General features: G+C 42.4%; 1 protein-coding gene across 3 annotated transcripts in view; it reads left to right on the top strand.

Moving 5' to 3' along the window:
* Positions 1 to 22,682, top strand: part of VWDE (von Willebrand factor D and EGF domains) — a 550,953-nt gene that overhangs the window by 517,500 nt on the left and 10,771 nt on the right. For all 3 annotated transcript variants that reach the window (XR_011303393.1, XM_069648623.1, XM_069648624.1), the window contains exons 26-29: positions 1,293 to 1,388; positions 1,555 to 1,650; positions 9,037 to 9,132; positions 9,226 to 9,321. Coding sequence is in view for 2 of the 3 variants with exons in the window: in XM_069648623.1 (XP_069504724.1) it covers positions 1,293 to 1,388; positions 1,555 to 1,650; positions 9,037 to 9,132; positions 9,226 to 9,321 (384 nt within the window). In the remaining variant the exon portion in view is untranslated. The remainder of the gene's footprint in view (positions 1 to 1,292; positions 1,389 to 1,554; positions 1,651 to 9,036; positions 9,133 to 9,225; positions 9,322 to 22,682) is intronic.

The following is a 22,682-nucleotide window of genomic DNA, read 5'->3' on the forward strand; positions in this document are numbered from 1 at the left end:
TATATGCAGGTCAATGGGGATGCTCTGTTGAATTCTGAAATATATTTTTATTTTTCATATCAGACAAATGGTTCTTCACTTAGAGCAAATAATGCAGTTCCTTATGTGTTACTTTAAAATACCTTGAGACTGATATATGAATCATTTTTAATGTGATTTCCCTATTAAAAAATGCTTTTGTTTATCAAGCTCATTGTTTTAAATGCTGCAAACAATTGCATGGGTTGCTAATGTTTTGACATCAATACAAAATAGCTGCTATTATGAACAAAAGGCCCATTTAAAGGGGCTGCTCTAATAGAGTGGGCACTTTTTGGATGAGGCCTTATTGATTGGTTATGTGACAGAGACCACGGGTTGTTTAAGACAAATGCTATTTGAAGTTTCCATTACTGACTGACACTGCAATCCTCAATCTCTTACCAGGTTGGGCTTGGATTTACACTTACAAAATTAGACACATGGAAACCCTGGATTTGAAATTAATTTTGGCTTATTTGTTTGTGATTTACATTAAGCTGTTTGCTCTGAGTAAACACTGATGTTACATTAGCATCCTAATTGGCTTTGTCACAATGATGGATAATGGAGTATGTTTCTCAAAATGCTGAGCTCTGCATAACCATCATTGTCAGAGTTGAAACTAATTTGACCATTTAGAAGTGTACGTTTTGCTTGGTTTGACAATCCAACCAAGTGTAGACCTTTTAACAAATTTAACTCAATACATCAGATAATTATAATATACATTCTATCATTTTCATTATAAGTGCCTGGTTTGCCACATGTTTCAAGCTACATATTAGCACAAATACAACAGTTACCTTGCATTAGCTAATTTATTTTTTGAATACAACTCTTGGTCTTGTTATGTTTAGCATTAGTTTACAGGATATTTCATTGCAAAGACAATCAAAATCCTCATTGTTTCATGAAAAGCATTGCATTCAGTCAAAGAATTGCTAGCACATCCCAGTATAGTAACATAAGAAAGAAGCTGATATGGGGCATGAAGCCATTGGAGAGCCTTCTTCTCTTCAGCTGCTGACAGAGTAACTGAGATACACACAGCCATATTATTGTTCATTACTGCCTTTGTGCCCCCTTAGTTGTAATTGCAACATTATAATATATTGGAACGAAACTCTTGAAGCTCAGACTCAATGCACACTCAAGCTTCATAACTCCCTTAAGCAATGCACAGGCCCTACCAAAATGTATTTTGTAACTCTGTTTCTAAATCCCCACTGTATCAGTACTAAAGTTTTGTATTTCTCTTGTATATCTACTAGTGGTTTGTAATCGACACTGTGAAAATGGTGGCCATTGTGTTGCTCCAGAGGTCTGCAAGTGTAAATCTGGCTGGTATGGACCAACATGCAGCACAGGTACATTACCTTATTTTCAGTTTGAATGAGGAACTACTGTGTGAGTGATCCACCGACTTAAATACAGAGATGTGCTTATAGTATGATGCAATGCCACTAACCTGCCTGACACACTAGCTATCTTGCATATTTCAAGAGTTTCCGATTTTCTTTTACTACCCTGCAGCACTTTGTAGCCCAGTCTGTCTCAACGGTGGAACGTGTATAAAGTCAAATGTTTGCCTTTGTCCGAATGGATTCTTCGGTACTCAATGTCAGAACGGTAATATTTACAATTTTTAACTGTGTAAGATTGTCAAATAAATGTACATTACAGTTCGTTACCACACATTTTTTATGTGATTCGTGCAACGACTTTAAACTCTCATTGCCTCATCTGGGGCACAAATGTGAACTTTATTGTACAATTTACATCACGTTCTTTTATATTTATTTTGGTGAAAATCTAATGAAATTAGTCAAGCATGCTGCTTCTTTTGGTAACTTTTTTTAGGAGCACTTGCAACAGCTTCAGTTTTGATTCTATCTCAGTCAGATTATAATTATGAATGAGTGAGGTTCAAATCAAGCTGTTGGACACAGCGTACTCTTTCAATATATAAACCCATTTTTTTTTAATTATTTTGAATTAGTTGCAATGCAACTTTACGCATACAATTGCTAAAAGTTGATTTTGCATACAAGATCATATCAATAAAACTCAAAATCAATTATTAAAACATACGTTTTCAAAAATATTAAAGTGGCATTCAATCAGTTTAATGAAATTATAACAGTCTTGGGCATCACTAAACAACAATTCACATTTGCACTTTGGAAGCATGTAATACATTGGCTACACTTAATAACTTGTAGTGTACAATTTCATCGTTTTGGGTTATATTATCCTCTTAGAATTACTTTATCAGACTTTGTTGTTTAAGTGATCATCCAGCTGGATTTTGTCAAGATAGTTAATAATAGCTACATTCATTGAGACTTGCCTGGCATGACACATCATAGTCCACGCAGTACTCGTATTTATTCATCTAATATCACTAAAAAACGTTGAGAACATTTCTTGCCTTAAATTAAAGAGAGTTTCACATTCACACATTATATGTTGTAAAGTCTCTGGTTTGTTTAATTTTCACAGTACCTGCAGGTTAGCTTAATGTCCTTGTCTTTGCTTCATACATCTTGTCTTGTTCTAGTGTGCCGTAGGTCGAATCAGAATCTCATGATTTTCGATCGAGTTGATATATATATATATATATATAGATAGATATAAATATATATCTATCTATATATATCTATATATATACACAAACCGAATTATGCACTGAAGGGGACATCAATTTTTGTTACCGAAATCAAAGCAAATAACCAAAATGCATATCCCTTCCTTGTTTGGGAGAATTCTCAGAAATGTGCTAATTCCTCTCTACCTTAGAGACCCCCAGCTATTTTGCTGGTCTCTAGGACTTTTTCATTTTTACCTGCAGAGAGTGAGACCCTTTTTCCCACTCTCTCATGTATTTTAATGTGATTTAAACTCTGTGTTTCTTTTGTTTTTTGGAGTCTGACAAACTCCATAGGCATCGTTTTACATTGTGACACACAGCACCGTCAGTGCAGTGGCACATGGAATCAGATTTCCCAAAGGTTTGAATACCTTCTCTTGGGTAAACTACTGTTTCCAAGAGCAGTAACGTGAAATTGACTTTACTTACATTTGTAACTTTCCAGAACCAGCACATAGTATCCTACAATAGGGTGCTGGAGGGGTTACTTAGTATCCCCTTTGTCTAAACTTCTCATGTAACATTTGTATGTTACCCTTTCTATGATTAATGGCTGGTGGCAGTGGTTTACTTTTTACTACCGTTGAGTGTCTTTACCGCGGGCTGCGTTTGCAGCTGCAGTAAAGCACCCTTGGGTGCCATTTTATTCAAAATGGCCCCAGTCTTCTTTTTCCACCATTTCTCTTTGCAAAGGTCCTTCTTGAGATTTAATCTGCATGCCAAACCAGGTCTGGTCCCTTTGATCATTTTGTCCTTGGCGGGATTCATGACTTAAGCCCGCCTCTGCCTCCAGTGTTGTCCTAGGAGACAGGAACGCACTCTTAGGTGATTGGCTGGCTGGCTGTCCGGCAAGAACAGCCACCCTGCTGTTTGACTGGCAGCTAGGCTGAAATGAATGGGAGAAACAAGCATAAAAGGTGAGGCTTTTTGGCTTGGAAGGCAGAGTCGACCACTGGATGAAGGAATCTGAAGAAGAACTTGAAGAAGACGCCTGCTGCAACTTCTGGACTGTTGGCTTGCCCGGTGAAGCCCTGCTGCTGAAACTCCACTTTCGTTTGGGAAGCCCTGCAAGAACGACTTCTCCCCTTGAATTGGTGGGACCAATCAAGTAAGTCACCTGGACTTACTCTCGAAGCTGGTTGCACTTCCACTGCCATTGCTGCTGGAACCAAACAGCCAGGGAGAGGAACACCAGTTTGTGTGTGTTACTTTTAAGCTGGCCAAGAGCTCCAGGAAGATCCTCCAGACTCCCAGGAAGCAGGACTGGCCGAGCCTGAGCCACCCCAACAGTGTGCTGGACCCCAGATGCAAGGAAAGCCCCTCTTGACAGCCAGAAACCATGGTGTTGCTGTTTGCTGTAGATGCAAACAGCTGAAAAACCGAATTGCCACTTGTTTGAAGATTGCTGGTTGCTGTCAATAACCATCCCATTGCAGTGCAAGAGTCCCCAGAAGACTTCCCACTTGTCCCCACGACTGAGGCCCAGGAACACCAGGATCACCAGAGAAACAGAAGTCATCTGCTGCATTTTTCTTCTAGTTAAAGGTACTGTACAGTCTAAGAGAACTTACCTCTTGTAGAATCTTCTACTACTCACAAGTCTAACAGCTTGTGGCCCTACATTAATTCTTCTTTTTCTTCAAAGACTTTTCTTACTTACCTGCAAGAAGTGCTTCAGCCACATAGACTTTTGCCCATTGACTTTGGCTTAGCCTGTTTAACTGAATGACTCTTCTCTGCTCTGACATTGTGTTGCACCTATCGTTCAATGAAGGGATTAATATACTCTGCACTGGGGCGTACAAAGGTATTTGCTTGCTTAAGAATATTTGTGATCTCTTGTTTGTTCTAATAACCTTTTCTTTGACACTCATCTCAGTACTATTTTAAATGCCAACAGTAATATATCAATGACCACATTGTTCTAGCTATTGAAGTCACCTGCGGGTGTAGGAAGTGTATGTGTGTCATCCCCAATGTGTGTTTGCAGATTTAGAAACTAAGAGGGTGTATTTTGAAGGTATTTGTGTGTTGATATTATATTGCTCCCTTCTAAAGAAGGCTTATTCAAATGACTGGTAAATAAATAATGAATTGTTTTATCAAGAAACCTTGAGTGTAAGTGTTTATTTGGATACATGTCACTGTGAATCTTTGTGTAACCACTCTACAGCTCACATTGACCGCTCTTGAGATAATCCTTGCTGCTCAGCCACACTACCAACTTGTGTAATTCAGACTTATACCAAAGGTTGGGTCCTATTGCCAGGAGGCTAAGGTTGTTGTAGTGCACCCAAAGGCTACTACCTCAAATCTTTACCCAACAGACCTGATTACAGAATCTTTGCACTGGTGCAACAGTAATTCTTCATAGTGTTCTCCAGAGGCATTGCTAGGGTTGAGGGCTAGGAAGGCTATAGTCCCTGGGTCTTTTGGTTGTAGCCCCAGATAGAAGCTCAGGGGCCAAATGGCTAGCTAGCCCCAAGTCCCGACAGTCCTGACATTAGGGTAGCCCCGGATATTTTTCAGTCCTAGCAACACTCCTGGTGTTTTCATTAAGGCAAACATCTCCCAGCACAAACAAGTATTCTTTATGTTCATTTATGGAGCAGGCCAAAGTACGAGAATGTTATTTTCATTAGGGCAAAGTGTGCCTTAGTGCCAAAATGACCTGACAACATGTTGTTTTGCCATTAACATAATATAAAAATTGCATTTGCACCAGTGCAAGGATTCAGTAACATGGCTGTGTACACTCCGTGGCTGAGAAGATCACGGATCTGACGGTGGGACTAGGCTCCACCCTCTGAGTTTGTAAACACGGGTCCCTTTTTTTGAGCAATAATTACATCTATGACCAGCCCTGGAGAAGTAATCATTAAATGCTAACAAAATATATATTAAAGAATGGAGTGGAGTGTGTGCATGTGTAGCTTTATGGAGATGCATTTAGTACCACACAGCTATTCAGAATTAAGTCCTTACCTATTTCTTTCATTCAAGTTAACGATATCTAAAGTCACACTTCTGGGCCAACAGTATTTCCACCTTTGTCATATTGGCTATATCACACTACATTGCATTCTTTCGATTAGAATTTTTTACAAATATAGGTAAAAGTACTGCAAACTGCAACGTGTACTGTATAGCTTTAAATGATGATGAAAGAAATGCAGCCTTTAAATAAGGCCAACTGTCAGGGTGATCTTTGCCTGGCACAGCTCATCAAGGATGCAACTCGAGACCTCTCACCCTTCATATCCAAGCTCATTAACACCTCTTTTACCACCAGCACTATACCTACGAACCTCAAACAATCATGGGTACTTCCACTCTTAAAACAACCAACACTAGATCCCTCAACACCTACCAACTACAGGACAATCACAACAGTCCCCTTTCTTCTAAAAATATTAGACAAGGTAGCCTACACACAAATTCAAAAATATGTGGAATTGCACCACTTATTAGGAGCTAGAACGTCAGGATTCCGCCCACAACATGGAACAGAGACTGCCCTCATTGATCTCAAGACCGAAGTCGTCGAACTTAGAGGCAACGGCAAATCAGCCTTGCTCCTCCTCTTGGACCTCTCAGCTGCGTTCAACCTGGTGGACCATACAATATTATGTAACCATCTCGACACAGCAGCACACTTCTCTAAGGACGCTGTAACTTGGATCAGGTCCTTCTTAAGTGGCAGAACAATGAAGGTCTTCTCACCTTCTGCAGCTGCTGACCCCATACCCATCACTTGTGGTGTTCGACAGGGATCCTGCGTTTCACCTACGCTGTACAACATATTCACCAAGCCCCTTTTTGATGATCTGGACCATCTTGGTATCACCTACACTAACTATGCAGATGATACTCAGATCCTCCTCCCACTTTCAGGGGATTACGACAAGGATTTGGCCTTGGTGAACAGAGTGTACATCATCATCCAGGCATGGATGGCCACGCATGGTCTATGCCTGAATGATGATAAAACTGAACTCATTGTTTTGGGCACCCGCACCAATTAAAAAAAACTGGGACCCGACTACTCTTCATTCATAATCGATGGTAACTGCATTAAGGTAGCACAGGAGGTAAAAACATTAGGTTTTTATCTTGACTCTACACTCTCATTCTCCAAACAGGTCAACACGCTAGCGCCCTCAGAAACACATAAGAACAGGAAAGCCATATCGCTCCAATAACAATTGTACCATCCTGGCCAGAGCACTCATCCTGTCCCGCCTGGATTATTGCAACACCCTGTACATAGGGTCCAACAAATCCACTATTAGAAGAATTCAAACCCTACAAAATAATGCCCTTATAGCGGCACTAGGCATTTACAAAAGAAACCACATTTCTGAAAATAGACAACAGAATAATTGGCTCCAAACTAACAAGATCCTGCTAAAAACCCTGTCACTCACTCATAAACTCATAAATCTCTCAATAACGCAGCACCTATCTACCTTTCAGAGAGATTTCATAAACAGACATCCATAAAACCTACCAGATCAGTAAAAAGGGACCACCTGACTATCCCCAAATTCAAACTAACCACGATCACAGGCAATAGTTTCCTTTTAAAGCGGCTAAATTATGGAACTCCCTGCCCCCTACACTGAGAACAGACCAACCCAACCTCAACTTTAGAACCAATATCATCCTGTGGCTGAAAGCTAATGACTATTAAATCACTTGATGTCAACTGGACAGTAATTAACAACGCCTATCCCTAGCTGCTACCCCTATGTACTGCCCTTAGCATATAACAGTTCTAAACATTGCAAATCCTGCTATTGAAAGGACTGTATTTCACCTCCAAGACTCAATATATGTTACCTTACGGGGATAACTATATCATTGTACATAATGCCTGTAATTTCTGTAAATAGGAATGTATCTTGTTTTGTAATCTATGTTCCACACCTGACCCCCTGTATTTATTTGTAAGAAAGCTCATATTGGTGAACTTATATTTAAATTTTTTAATGTAATAGTAGTGCCAGGGGCCTTCAACGAAGCAAAAGCAAATAGGGCAGAGAGAATAAAGACGTGCAGTGGAATCTGCATTTATGCTTGCATCTCTTTTTGCTCTTTCTGTCCAGGAAGTCACTGTGTAACAGTTTGTTACAAACACGCCCCACAAACTTCCACTTCTCACAACCCCGCTGACCACTATAAGAACCACATTGTCAGATGAGGGGTTTCAAGACGGAGTAGCACCATAGCTATGCCCCAAAGAAAGATGCATATCAGTATGGAGAGTGTAGACACAATGTGCAGTATGTATGTGTGTTCTTTGGACTGTTTGCTCTTTAGGGCCTGTGGGCATGTTGTACCAGCACATGCTCACTCCCCTTCATTGGTAGTTTAATTGTGGGATAGTTGATAGTAGAGGCTGTGGGCCCACTAGTCAATATTTACAGCATTGTTATTACCACACCACAACCATCCAATAAATACTTGTATTGACCACACTCAGTCATTACTTGCAGGTATGTACTGTATTCACACAAAAAACCTAGAGCTGCCAATTCCCCCACACGTTGTCATTGATTGTCTGGCATGGGAGGTGTATAAGGTGTTGGAGCAACCACAGTGCAAAGCCCGGGAGGATAGCAAACATGGCTTGGAAAGTGCACACATGCCGGCTTGTGGGTGCTCTCATTGCTCTTTCTCTCTTGCAGGGCAAGAGTCACTGCAAATACTGCCTTCTCTACTAAATATCAGTCTCTTTCATCATGAGTACTTGTGAAGGTGGGGGTGGAGAGCTAACTGATGATCCTGGTGCAGGGACACTCACCTAACACCTTGCTAAAGCCAGTCTGACTGGCCCATGCAGATGTCTTCCTGAGACAGTGTGGATTCACCCCTTTTTGGGAGAACCCTTCCTGAGTACATTGGTGTGCTTGGAGGGATAGTTGCTAGTACTTGTCTTACTGTTTACACATGGAGGTTGGTGTCGGAAGAGGATGGCCCAACAAACAAATGACCTTGCTGTTATAGATAAGCAATGATCACTGACTAACCACAGTCTGTCTGCCTGTCACAATAGTATGTGCGTTGAAGGTGTGCCTTGGGATGCATCCTTCTCTTTGGTGGGGATGGTGGGTCAGGAATGGCACCAGGCTGGAGAAAGGAATAGGACAGTAAATCACGAGGTATAGGGTATGTGGTGATCAAAACATAATATGATGAATGAGGCTGTCAGGCATATAGCCAGTAGTAGGCGTACATTAAGCATGGCAAAGTTTCCACCTATATTTAAAAGCTTGCGTTGATAGGCCAGATATTATGTAATTTTCAGTAAAAGCATCTGATATTGGTCTATATGCCATTTACTGAGTTTTTGTTTTCTTTAGCGGTCTGTAACCCTCCTTGCAAGAACGGTGGCCACTGCATGCGGAACAATGTCTGCTCCTGCCCTGATGGCTATAATGGCAAAAGATGCCAAAAAAGTAAGACAATGCCAATCACAACACAAGTTAATTGTTGTCCAATTTATCACATCCTGAGCCGTTGAATTCCTAACAATACTGCCATCTCTTAAGGTGTCTGCGATCCAATGTGCATGAATGGAGGACGGTGCGTAGGGCCCAACCTGTGTTCATGTCCCTCAGGGTGGAAAGGAAAAAGATGCAACACCCGTAAGTGCTTTTTTGTTTCAATATTAACATTTTAGAGCAAATTATTTACTCATAAATATTGTATCCTTGCAAGTATTTAGTAGGAACCAATAATTGATGTGTTCTGTTGTAGATGGAAGGGAATGGAATCACCAAATGGCCTTGCTATCTGTATTATTTTGATGCTTTGCTCACCTTCTCTAGTAAAAGAGTTAAACTAGTCTGACATGCCCCAAGGCCACAAAAGAAATCAACAGATGCACCACTACTAAAACCCTTAGATGGAAGTTGCATTGAACGGCTGGAGAGGATGAGCTCTTTCAAACCTGATTCTATTCCTTGAAATGTTCTCCACAGGGAAATTTGGAATGCTGAAGACGAACTTGTCCTTCGTAAAAACTTTAAAACATGGCTAATTATTAGAGGGCTTGAAAGTTTTTTTTTTGTAAAGAAAGTAAGAATTCCAGGTGCTGTTGTCGAGCAGAGATACTCATTCAATGTATCTCACACATTGTTGATTTAAAATTGTCTTTGAAATAGCATAAGGTGGCACATCAAATTAATCCTGTTTGTCATTTGTTAACAATATGCAGACTTCTGCATGATGGCAATCTATTTTTTTTATATATATTTCTGAGGCTTGTGGATCTGCATAGAATCACATGCATTGCAGAGGCCAAAATCTAGTGGAAGTTGGAGAGTGTTGCACATGAGGTTTTCGAAGTTCGAAAAGGGACTTCGACAGGGTGTGACTGTAATACTAACCCTAGTGTGACATACCCTATACCCATGATCCCTCACCTGTCGAGGTCCCTCAAATAATCTTTTTCCCCCAAGTTGTTCTTTCGCAGAGTCCATAGCTTGAGCTACTTTGTGAGTTAAAAATCATCCAAACGGCTTCTGTCGTTTGCTTTTCAATGCACAAATTCGATGGCTGATCCTGGTTTCAGAAACAGACGCTCTGTTCTGATGACGGCTTCGGCCTACACCAGGCTTTGTCCTAACAAGTAGGGAGAGTTAGGGGACTGATCCGTCTTTGTTAGAGAATGTTAGAGAATGTATAGCCCCATTTTCTGCCCCTACTACATTTGTCCTGCTGCCTTTGTGTCCACCTTCCACTATGGATCGCACTTCTTTTCAAATTCTGTCCCAAGTGCAACAGAAAATTCCTTTGGGTTGCCAAACACAGAGTTTGCAACCACTGCCTTCCATGAGACCATCTCGAATCCCTTTGCGCAGCGTGTAAGCTCTTTAGCCCCAAGACCATAAAGTAGTGCTAGACCAAGCAGTGGGCAGCATACGCCATGTCGCATGAGTCAGAAAACAGCAGCTCGGATTGTTGAATCAGACCACGAAGGCCTAGGCAGCCGAGCCTCTGATTCAGAGGACGCCACCATGGAACAATCTAGTTCCTGCACACCTGTTCCCAGCCTCGAAAGGCAGATGCAGAGCGCTGCTATGATGATGGTCTCTGGCGAAGCCAGCGTACGTTCACACACAAACACTTCCCATAAGCACATACCCCTCTTGATGTGCCTCAAAGGATACGTCAAGGCAAGGCCACACTCCATCGGTTGACACTGTCATTTCTTCTGGCCCCTTGACTCAATCACAGTTTGAGGACTCTATGGGCACAATTTCATTCTTTGTGGACCTAATGAGTAAGCTGCCCACTCACTCAAAGCCTGCTGAGCAGCCTACTATACCTCCCTCAATGTCAACAACGCCTTCTCTCCCAGTCCCACCCCTGCCGCCCGGGGAGCCTTCACAAGGATATCTTCAAGAGGACATGCAGTCCATCCTGGCTGACCAGGATATGTGGGTAGATGCCCATAATGTTCCCGGCTAGGCAGATGGGGACGACTACTTTCAAGACCAGGACGACCCAGACATTATCTTTGTTGACCCTGTCGACCCCTTCGTAGTTGAGGATGATCACTCGTCCCCTATTGTGGACCAGCCTCTTTACAATGAGCTGCTGAAAAAGTCTGCTCACCATTTTGGCTTTGACAGGGAAGAATCGAGCCCTGCCGGGACCGACCGACTATTCCTCTCCTAGAGTCCACAAAAAAGAGGTTTGCTCTTTCCCTGCCTAGTCCCTCTATTACCAGGGCAGTTAACCATGGGTGTAGAAATCTTTTCGATCCTCTCCTTCAGATCCCCTTTATATTAAGGGTCACATCAAGCCGGATTCTCTGACCACTACCAGAATAAAGTGCTGGTATTCCACTCTCAACCTCTGAGGCACCCCCCAACAAGGAGTGCAAAAGACTATACACATGGAAAGCATATTAAACCCTGAGATGCGTAACTCACCAGGATAGCAAACAACACCACCTTGCTTACCAGGTACAGCAGCAACCAGTGGGATGAGGTCCTGCAGCATCTAGACTCAGTACCAGAGCCAGCACGCACCCACCCTCTCAAGATCACCACCCTTGGCAAACAGGTTCCCAGAACATCCTAAAACATGTCTTGGATTCTGCAGACACCTCTAGAAGAGTCAGTGCAGAGGGTACTCTCTTAAAAAGACACTCCTTGCTCAGAGACCCAGGATTTAAGCCAGAAAAACCAAGCTGCCTTAATGAACATGTCCATCGAGGAGGGTCGCTTTTTTGGCGAAGCTGTCAACAACCAGCTGGAAACAGCAAAGAAGGAGCATGAGACAATCAAGGCCCTTGGTCAGATCTCCAACAAGCCCTTTGTTCATACAGGCGCGTTTAACACATGCCGTAAATTTCGGACAGAAGGCTCGGGAAAACAAGGTCATGCCAGAGCAATTAGGTCTGGTGCCTCCTTTAACAGCCAACATGGTCAGTCATTTTACCGTGGGTTTCGACGTGGGAAAGGACAAGGCAGAGCTGCAGCCTCTATGGGAACAGCATCCCCTACATCCAAATGACATGCCGATCCATGTTCCCTCACATGCATTCCCAGTCGGGGTCGCATAACACTCTTTGCCCAGCAAATGGAGAGAATAAAATCAGTACAAAGGGTCCTCAATACTGTGGCCAAAGGATACTCGGTGGAACACCACCCACTGCGTGTCGGACAACTGTCCTCCGAATACCTCCACATCCTCCAGGAGGAGATCCTAATCCTATTACAGCAATCGAGCTGGTGCCCTTCATGGAACAAAATAAAGGTATTTATTCAATGTACTTCCTTGTTCCTAAGAAAGATCGAACAATGCACCCAGTGCTGTACCTGCTCTCTTTAAACACGTTTGTGAAGCCTAAAAAAATTCAGGATGACAACACTGAAGGAGGTCATCCCACTATTGAAAATAGGGCATTACATGGCAACATTGGACATGAAAGATGCTTATTTTCATATTTCAATGTTGCCATGGCACAAAAAATACGGCAGATTCAAATTGAGAAACGGGCAATACCAATTCAAGGAGCTACGATTCTGCATTGCGTCAGCCTCCAGGGTATTCACAAAGGTCCTAGCAGTGGTGGCAGCCCACTTGCGCAGGCAGCCTATTCTAGTGTACCTTTACGGTCTTCCTGGAAGTCAAGCGCCGGGACATTTTTAATCCCCATTTCCATTGAGTCCTGTAGCTATGTGGATGACGGTAGTGAAAGTCTGCGAGCAGGTGCCGTTCCACCCGCCAGGTCAGACCTGGCTGGCGGGAGGGCATCGGCACCACAAACTTGGACTCTGCCGGTCCGGTAACAACGGCGCCTTCCTGTCACCTAGTCTATTCTATTTAGAAATCCACTATTTGTGTAAGCTTATGCCTCATCTGTCCCTACTTGTGTGCAAAACTAACTATTCTTTGTGTCAGCTGCATTTCCAAGAGAATTTAAAGTGCAGTTTCAAATGTGTCCTTTCTGATTTTGTAATTCTGTTTTTTCTGAGGAAGGCAGGGGGGCACATGCTCTCTAGTCAACAATTTCCCCAATACACTATCCCTAAAGCAGCACTTTCTAAATGGAATGTCAACTGCATCTAACTCTGTTACTCTCTTGCCAAGAGAACGTTAACCTTTAGGCCCAAGGCACACTCAACACGAGGCAATGGGGCAACATTAGCCTTCATAGGAAACATGTCTCTAGATGCCATTTGCAAGGCTGCCACTTGGAGTTCAGTACACACCTTCACCCAACATTACTGTTTGGATACACATTCTAGGGGTGATACACAGGTGGGACAAGTGGTGTTGAAACATCTCTTTGCAGCGCTACCTTCTAAAACTCACCTCCTTCTACTAGTACTAATTACTAATATATGAAAAGCATGTGATTCTAAGCAGATACACACGCCTCAGAAGGTATATATCACACACCATAATTGTATTTCTGATGCTTTTATCTGCTTAGATTCACATGCTTTGCATAGATTAGCAAGCAGTATTGTAGAAGGAGGTGGGTTTTAGAAGGAAGCCCTCTTGGAGTAGAAGTTGCCTGAGAAAAAGAAAAATGCATAGATCTTTCACACCTCCTGGTCTCTACTTACACTTGATGCTTACAACTTACACTCCCTCTTGTCGGAAACAAATAATCTGAGGGACCTCGACGCATGAGGGATCATGGGTATAGGGTACGTCACACTAGGAAATGTATTACAGTCACACCATGTCGTAGTCCCTTTTCAAACTTTGAAAACTTTATGTGCAATACTCTGCAACTTCCACTAGATGTCAGCCCATGTAAAGCATGTGAATCTAAGCAGAATTAAGCATTAGTAATATGATTACGGCGAGTAATTTATCCTATATATATAGTTAAGGTGAGTCGGACTCCCATAGCAACCCCTCAGAATTCTATTGTTTATAACTTTTGATTTGAATAATGTATTTGACCTACATTTTTGATAAGCTTAGGGAATCATGGGTTCCCCAGACAGCAAAGCTTTGTAAAGGTACGTTAAAAAATAATAACGTTACTAAGAAGAAAAAAATATTTTTTTCCAAAGTTGTGGCCTACTTCCTATTTACTTTCTCATAGAAAACAAGGGAAATGTATGCCAAAGAGCACAGCCAAAACCGCTGGACGGATTTGGACCAAGTCCGAAATAACTTGGCCAGAAAGCACTGACTTGCGATCCATGCATGGTTTGGGGTTATTCCCAGGAAAGTAGTTATTAAAATATTTGACAGAGAAGATGTGTCACCTTCTCAAAATGGATAGTTATATCTCCCATGGTGCATTGCAGGATCATGGTTTTCAGAAATGAAAAAGCCGCCTTCTTGTTTTTCTCTCGATGCAAGAGATATTCGAGGTTACAGCTGAGAATATGTGAAAATGAATTGCAGGAAAAAAGTCATTTTCATGTCAAAAAACATGCAGATGGCATCAGGCTAGAGGGCTCCAAGTGAAATTTGGGAGTTGGGGGGGGGGGTCTAGGTACTGAATTTGCAACACAAAGCTTTCTGTAGCCTCGGCTGTAGGTGCGAGTAGCTGACATCTCAAATCAAACTGTGTCACAGAAACAGTGTGTATTGTGGAGGGAAAGGGAGAGGGCAAAGGAGGCCCTCTGGGGAGTGGGGGAGCTGGCACAGATGAAGGGGGCACTTGGTGAGCGCTTGAGGGACAGCAAAGCATTTTTTTCAGCTGTGTTTCTGAAATTCATGTATATGAAGGACTACAGATAGCCGAGGTAATGTGTAGTTCAGTACCTCGGTTACAGTTTTTTTAAAAGATATTTTTACAGCTAGAGTGAAGTTGGGGGCGAAAAATCAGCAGTATGATTGCCATCCAGATCTCCCATCGATGCAGTAACCAGGACCGCCCCTGCTTAGCTTCAAAGTAAGAAAAGGGCCAGCCGTTCAGGCCAAGTTGCCCAATAAAACAACCCCAACGTACAAGACCCTTTACAGAAACGGTCCGGCCCTTTCCTTGCTTTGAAGGGAACATGGCCGTAGGGTGGCTGACCCCTTCCATGCTGTTAAGCTAAGCAGGGTCAGTCCCGCTTTGAAGCTATGCAGAGTCAGTTCTGGTTACTGCCTGGATGGGCAAACAATTGGGCATCCAAATTATACATTTTTTTAAACCATGCTACTGTCAGTCCTTGAAACTTTTGCGCTCAAATGCCAATTTCTGCCTTTTGCTGAAATGCATCCTGGTATTTGTAGTCTCCCAGTCAATAATAAAAGAAAATAGCTATGTTTAACGCAACAGTGGATTTCCCATCCCTGCAGTAACTGGGACAACCCCTGCTTAGCTTCACAGCATGGAAGGGGTCAGCCACCCTACGGCCATGTTGCCTAATAAATGAGACCACCTTACAAGACCACTTAGAGAAACATGGCATAAGGGGGCTGGAGCCTTCCTCACTTTGAAATTATGCAGGGTTCGTCCTGGTTTGATTGTGCAAAGTTTGGTGAGGTTTTGTGCAGGGGCAGAGTGATAGGGGGGTCCCAATATGAGTGATTTTTTCCATAGATGCAACGGAAAAAGAAAATGTGCTCATTCCTACAGCCGAAAAAGTAGGTTAACATAAATTTATGATATCTGGGTTCAGTCCGCGGACTCACGCTCCGCGGTCGGCCTCCGTGATGTCTGCGGTCATCGGACACGCCCGCTGATTGGATGTTGAAAAGCGAGCCTGCGCCATATTTTTGGGAAACGCCCACCATGTTACATTCATGGAAAGGCGCCCGTTGTCCGCGAACATTGTGATAAAATCATATTAAAAAACACAACATTGCACTTGTCAAACTAATGAAACAAGTGAGGTGAGGGGTGATGAGGATGGGATGGGATATGGTCTTAAAAAGCCCCGAAAATGGGGGTTGTTTCAACTCCCACATCTGCAAACAGTCTGGATGTCCGGCGCAGTCCTGTGATGTTCGCAAACATCTGAAATGTTAAGGGAAATGTATACCTATTTCTGCATTACAGAGTTGGTGAAAAGCAGTTTGTTGATGGCTTATAACCTTGCCGCCACTCAATTAAATTGCATGAGATTTTGGAATATCATTCTAGTCCTGACTCTGAATGGTTCTGCAAAGTGTGGTGCTGGTTTGTCAAGAAGGAACAAAATTAGAGAGGGCTCCCAAAATATTTTAAAGGTTTCTATATGTGGTGCCATTGGACGAATCTGCACAAATGTTTACAAAAAGATTTTCGACGTAGATATGAATGTTATTGCAATGTTAGGTGGGATTCTGTCAATAGGGGCAAAACTAGAGGGGGCTTCTCAACATTTTAGATGGCTTATAACTTTGTTGCCATTTCATGAAAGTGGACAAAGCTTTTCCGAAAGATTATAGACCCAACATTGAATGTTTGAGTAAAATCTTAAGGGATGTTGTCAAGTGTGGGCTACGTTATATGACTATTTTATATACGTACATTTTGACACTTAAAAAAAAAACATGGGCGGATTTGCAGTAAACTTGTGTAAGGAACATGGGCAAGGACATGAAAGCGTGGTTTTGCAAATGTGTCCGTGTTTTATTTTTTGAAAAGTGTCATAATGTAGGTGCAAAAACTAGTGATATACCTTTGGTGACTGAGGTGTAGCCTGTGGCCATGGGCAGTGGTCAGATTTATCCGGGCCATGGCCCATGACCCAGACAATCTGGCTACTGGCCATGAACATGAGGGACTCCCAATGTGGTTAAAGTGGGCATGGCCACCAGGGACTGGCTATGTGGTAATGTTTTTTGAAATTTGGAGAGGTTTGAATAGCAAAATAAAAATCTACTTGTGGGTACAAGTTTAAGGGCTGGATGGGATTGCAGCAAATATGCACATGGGGGGGTCAGCAAGAACTTGAAAGCATGGCTTTGGAAAAATGTCCTGTGTTTTATTTTTTTTTGAAAGTGTGAAAATGTAAGCACACAACACAGTGATATAACATTGGTGTCTGGGCAATGGGCCTGGCCGTCAGCAAGGAGAAATGTGTACTGTAATTTGCCTATTGGGGCATGTGGCATGGCCAAAGCGGTAGGTTAAATGGGAAAAAATAGTCTTGCGGTTACAGCCTGAAGTGGTGGACTTGATTACAACACCTTTGCGCTCAAGCATTAGCAAGGACCTGAAAGCATTTTGTCTGGGTAGTAAAATTAAAAAGGGTCAAAGGGCTGACCTGTACGATAGTGTGCACTTGTCATCCGGGTCTTTTAATGATCCATGGCCTGGAAAGGGGACTGTGGAGACTGCGGATAGTTATAAAAGTCCATCAATTATGGTCCTTATTGTAAGCAAGAGAAACGTTTTTGGGACAGAAAATTGTTTCTGTCCTTTTATATTTTTTTCTAGTATACAATTGTCCGTTATTCCCATTAGCATGACACAAAATGCTAATGGAAATGTTGGAGAATCTTATTGAGTCTAACTACTTTACTGAGAAATGTAAGGTAGATGGACTCTATAAGATTTGTTTTGTTGCAAATGATGGAAGAAGCACCAACCACAAATATGGAAGGGCAAGTGGACAGGGGAAGATTTTGTGTGTGTATTACCTCCAAGGTAGGGGGCAGAGTTTCACATGCTCCTTGATTACATCTTTAAAAACACTTCAAAATTGATCCCCCCTGCAGAGTGATATGTTGCAGTCTATAAAGAGTACTGTTGTCTTTGAAAGATATGGATCAACAGCCTCTTTTATCACTTGTAAGGTAGCTGGTGGAATTGGGTATCCCACAGAAGTAGGCTGTGTGGTTACAGTATTTCGCCGTGATACCTGTAATAAATAAAATAAATAAATAAATAAACTGGTTGAGGAAGATGAGGTGGAGGAAGACAGCCTACTACTTTTTAAGAATGGAACAAACTTTCTGGGAGCATTGCAGTGGTTGGATTTGGTGTAACGCTAAATGGAGGTGGTCCCGTAGGAGTACTGTCCAGGTAGTCTGTGACTGAGCACTCAGTGCATTTCACTTTGGAAGCTTTAGCCTTTGGTACATTCCCAACCGTGGTTCAGAATTGCCACACCCATGATTCTCTCTGTGTGCTAGAGATAGGCCCTTCCTCTACCACATCTTCTTGGTCCTCTTCATTGTCTTTTGAAATACTGTGCTTTTTTGTTGTGTAGGTCCTCCAGCTGTTGGTGGTGTCTCTTGGGGAGTAGTGATGGCAATAATTGATGCCATTTTTAAGATAAATAGCCGTTTTGCTAATATTCTCCCAAGTATGTGCTCTGTGCTAGATTGTTAATGGATAATGAGTAAGAATAGGTGTAAGAGCTGTGCAAAGGTACATTTTGAGCTTGAAAGTTCCTAAATTAGCAGAAAATGCAGTTCCAAACTGTTCGCTAACCACAGACTCATTCTCGTGCATGAGTGCGTGTTCACGTGATACTGTCCAAAAAGTCTGCGATGATGTTAGATGTTCGCGGATGTTGACAAACACAAAAACAGTGGAAAACGTTGCAAAACATGTAGAAGCGTTCAAAATGATGCTAGAAGGTGGGGAATGGCCGAGTTTTAAGCTGAAACCTTGTAAATTGGACAGAAATGTTGTTATATTGGGGTAAGGATGATATTAGTAAGTTGTAGAAAAATGTTTCCTAAAGGGACATCATGGTTAAGTTGCACTAATAAAAAAACCTATGAAATTCAATGAAAAAGCGTTGTTAAGGAGACATTATGGCTACAAGTAAAACCGAAAACCCCCAGAAATTCACCAGTTATGGTATACTAAGCAACCATAACTTGCGCCACCACCGTGCACTGCTGAAACTGTTATGGTATACTAGGCAACCATAACTTGCGCCACCACCGTGCACTGCTGAAACTAACACCCAAGACATGGAAGATGACATCACAAATGCTAGATGGGCATTTTCCAGGCACTGCTATCTTATATACATGTACTCAGACAATTTCCAGCTGTTGCCATTGTTAGGTAAGATTGTCATAAATGTGATACACCTTCCTGACCTGTGTCAACCCCAGAACGTTTTACTGGACTTGGTGAGTATTTTCCCTTGTCCCTAGGTGTGTGGGAATGTGTTCCCTTTTCACCTAGTATTGTACTCTTTTTCAGGGTGACCTTTTCATGTCTCCCCATAGTGTGTGTAACTTTTGGACTGTATGTAATTTACTATGGCGGCACACAGCTCATTATGGGCAGTGTTGCTGGGTTGCTTTGGACTTCCTTCTCTTAATATCTTGGGTGAACTACTGTTCCCAAGAGTAAAGTGGGATTCCAATCCCCTTTCCATTGGCTATGTGATAGCAGCACACCCCAACTTATGTAGAGTGCTGGGGAGATACAAAGTATCCCCTTTCTCACTATCATGGTAACATTTTTGTTACAATTGCAAGTTAACTTGAATGGCTGGTGGCATCGGTTATACCTTAATGACGTTTAAGTCATATTACTCACAGGCTGTCAAATCAGCTGCATTAATGCATAGGAGGGTCACCATTCTGCTAGAATGGCGGGCTGCTTCTTTTATTGCCATTTCTGGTTTGCTTGTTATTTCTTGGGTCTTCTTGTCCCATCCTAGGTGGGAAAGATCGTGGTTGAACTTTTATCTTCATCAGAGACCCTTTGTGTTTCCGGGCCAGGCTCCAGAGTGTTTGTAAAGGCAGGAAGCAAGGGAGGAGTCCAAAGCTTTCCAGCCCATTGTCTTCGAGCTTGCCTGAAAGGAACTAGTACCTTCTGTCGAAATGGCTGTCCTGATTGGACAGTCAGCCACCCCTTTCTGTAAAATGGAGGGAGAGTTTGCAGAAGTTATGCTATAGTACCTGATAAGTAGTCCAATCCTGGAGGCTGCTGACAAGTCGATCACTGGAACACAATCTGAAGAGGAAGATGAAGAAAAGATGGCTGGAACAAATGCCAGCGACCAGAGAGCCTGCAGTGTAACCAGTGCCTTTTTAAATCTTTCATTTCAAGCAACCTGAGGGTCGTGAAAATTATGACTCCTACCAAGAGGCTATTGAGACCCACTATACTAAAGGAGATCTGCATTTTGAGCCGTAATCAAAATAATCTAGAACAGGACTGCAAGACTTCTCCTTGGCCTCAATGCCAGGCACAATATCTCTCCAGCCCTGAAATCTCTCCACTCGCTTCCAGTAGCTGCAAGGATCAAGATCAAGACCCTTTGCATTGTACAAAAGGCTTTCTGGGGCTGGGGCCTGCACTACATCCGACTCTCTCTTTCAAAATACCTTCCTTCTCGAGCCCTTCGCTCCACTACCTCCAAATCTCTAAGGGTTAAACGTTTCTCCAGGCAGAGAGTGGGGGGTAGATCTCTGTCCTCTGCAGGTGCCTCCCTCTGGAATGGCCTCCCTGCCTCTCTCAAACTTGAGCCGGATCACCTGAAGTTCTGGAACAAGCTCAAAACGTTCCTCTTCTCCTCGGCTTTCTCCCTCTCCCTCCCCTGCTGACCTACCCGACCTACCGGTCTGCTGTACTGACTGGTTGCTTGGCTACCCTCAGAGTCTCACTTTCATGATCAGTCACCCTTGCACTGTCTCTGTTCCTACCATGCATTTAGAGGCTGTAACTGCAACCCTAGAGGCCCTTCTTCTCATTGCACTACCCAGAGCTGTACTGCCCTAGCTGCACTTACTCAGAACATTGCTGTCCTGTTTTCCCCTCTTCTCTCCTTTTCCCTTGCACTTTCCACCCTTCATTTCCCCTTGCACTTCACATTCTCACACTTGCACAATCTGAATGACACAAGCCCTAGTAAGATCATTTGTCTTGTCCTCCCTCTGTCTTCCCTCCCTTGTCGTGTGACGCCTAGAAACATTTGAGTACAGGCACGTTATAAATGACTTATCATATCATATCAGATCATATCCCTCGATGAGCTGCAACCTTGATGGGCTGTGAACCACCAATACCAATGGTCCTCGAGCCAGTGTGCAGTGCATGGTCCTCCGAAGTCTGATTCTAGTCGAAACTTTGCTGGACTCCTGCTGGACCGCCAGGGTCATGATTCAAATCCCTGAAGTCCCCTCACCAGAGTGCAGGACCAAGAGAGTGAAGAGAATCCGACTGGCGATATTTTCTCTTCATCAGATACATGTAAAAGTGTGCCAAATCTGGGAAACCATTAGGGGTCTTGAAGAATCCTTTGGTGGAAGCCTCTCCTGTCAACTGCTGCTGCCAGTTTCCCTCCATTGTCCATTTCTTCAGTATCCAGACCAAGATTTCAAGGAATGATGCTGCTTCAGGAAGTCGACCATCTCCAAGCTCTTCTTCTTAGCTGAGGTACTGTGTTGGCTTGGGTAATACTTACCTCAAGTCTGGTGTTGATCCTGTGTGGTTGGATGGGTGATTCATGCATTTGGGAGTTTGCCCATACCATTTGCCCAGGACTAATGCTGGAACACCCATAGGGAGCCTTATGTGAAGTCCCTGAACACTTTCAACCAACTCTGAAGTTAATACTTGTTTGCTGCAATATTCTCTGGAACTCTAACTTTCCTGCAACTGAACCCTATCCTGACCTGCCTACAGCTGGCTTCTAAACCACAAGGGTCCCTCTTCTGCCTCGGAGAAAACTCATGCTCTGGAATAGGGAAGTACTTTAAAAGCTAAGGCTTCTATCTTGAAATTACAGCCAGTGTGAAAAGTACTTACTTGCTAAAGAGGTTAGTGTTGCAACTTTATCTCTATGACAGAATGAGTTACAAAGTGTCTGTACGTTATGACTTACCTTTAACTTTCTTGTTGCTTCTTTAAGAAGTATATATGTTATTTTACTTACTTTCTATAAAGTAATAAGAGCTGGTACTGTTTTATCATTTCTAAAGTGAATGGGTATAAAAGGCTTACCAACAAGGTTTACCTATCTTGAATAGCTTTGTACTCTTCTTAAAATGTACTATTGGGTTTTGCTTCCTCTGATCTGCTTTAGAGCATGTCTAAAACAGTCTTTATGTTCTTACTTGTGTTAAGAGTTGCATACTGATGCTCTAAAAATTATATAGTTCTTTACTTACCTTGAAACTGCTGATTGCCTTTCTTAAAAGTCTGCTACCATTCTTGCTTACCCTAGAATTGTATTCTACACTCCTGAAAAGTATACCTGGTTAAACTGTCTATTCCTGTATTAGTAATTGTGAAAACGTGTAGATACCAATTGTTTATATTGACCTTGAATAGCTGTTCCTTTTCTTGAACCATAGCATTGTGTTATGCTTTTTCCTGAAATGCTTTATTGCACTTCTAAAATAGTTGACAGTGTTCATACTTATCCCTGAGTAGCTTAAGACCCCTCTAGAAGGTATATGAGTTACTTTACTAGCTCTGATTCTTAATATTAATACTGGTGGTGTAACTGTATCCATTCATAAACTCATTTTTATAATAATAATAATACTAATTATTATTATTATTATTATTATTATTATTATTATTATTATATACTTGTAACAGTGTTGGTTTAATTAAGTGATACTATACCTGAATAACACTGCGAATTAGGAGCAATATGGTTTGCTGCCCTTGAATTACTTA

This window comes from Ambystoma mexicanum, chromosome 2q (assembly GCF_040938575.1).
Source record: "Ambystoma mexicanum isolate Mex_15411 chromosome 2q, UKY_AmexF1_1, whole genome shotgun sequence".
Classification (NCBI taxonomy): Eukaryota; Metazoa; Chordata; class Amphibia; order Caudata; family Ambystomatidae; genus Ambystoma; species Ambystoma mexicanum.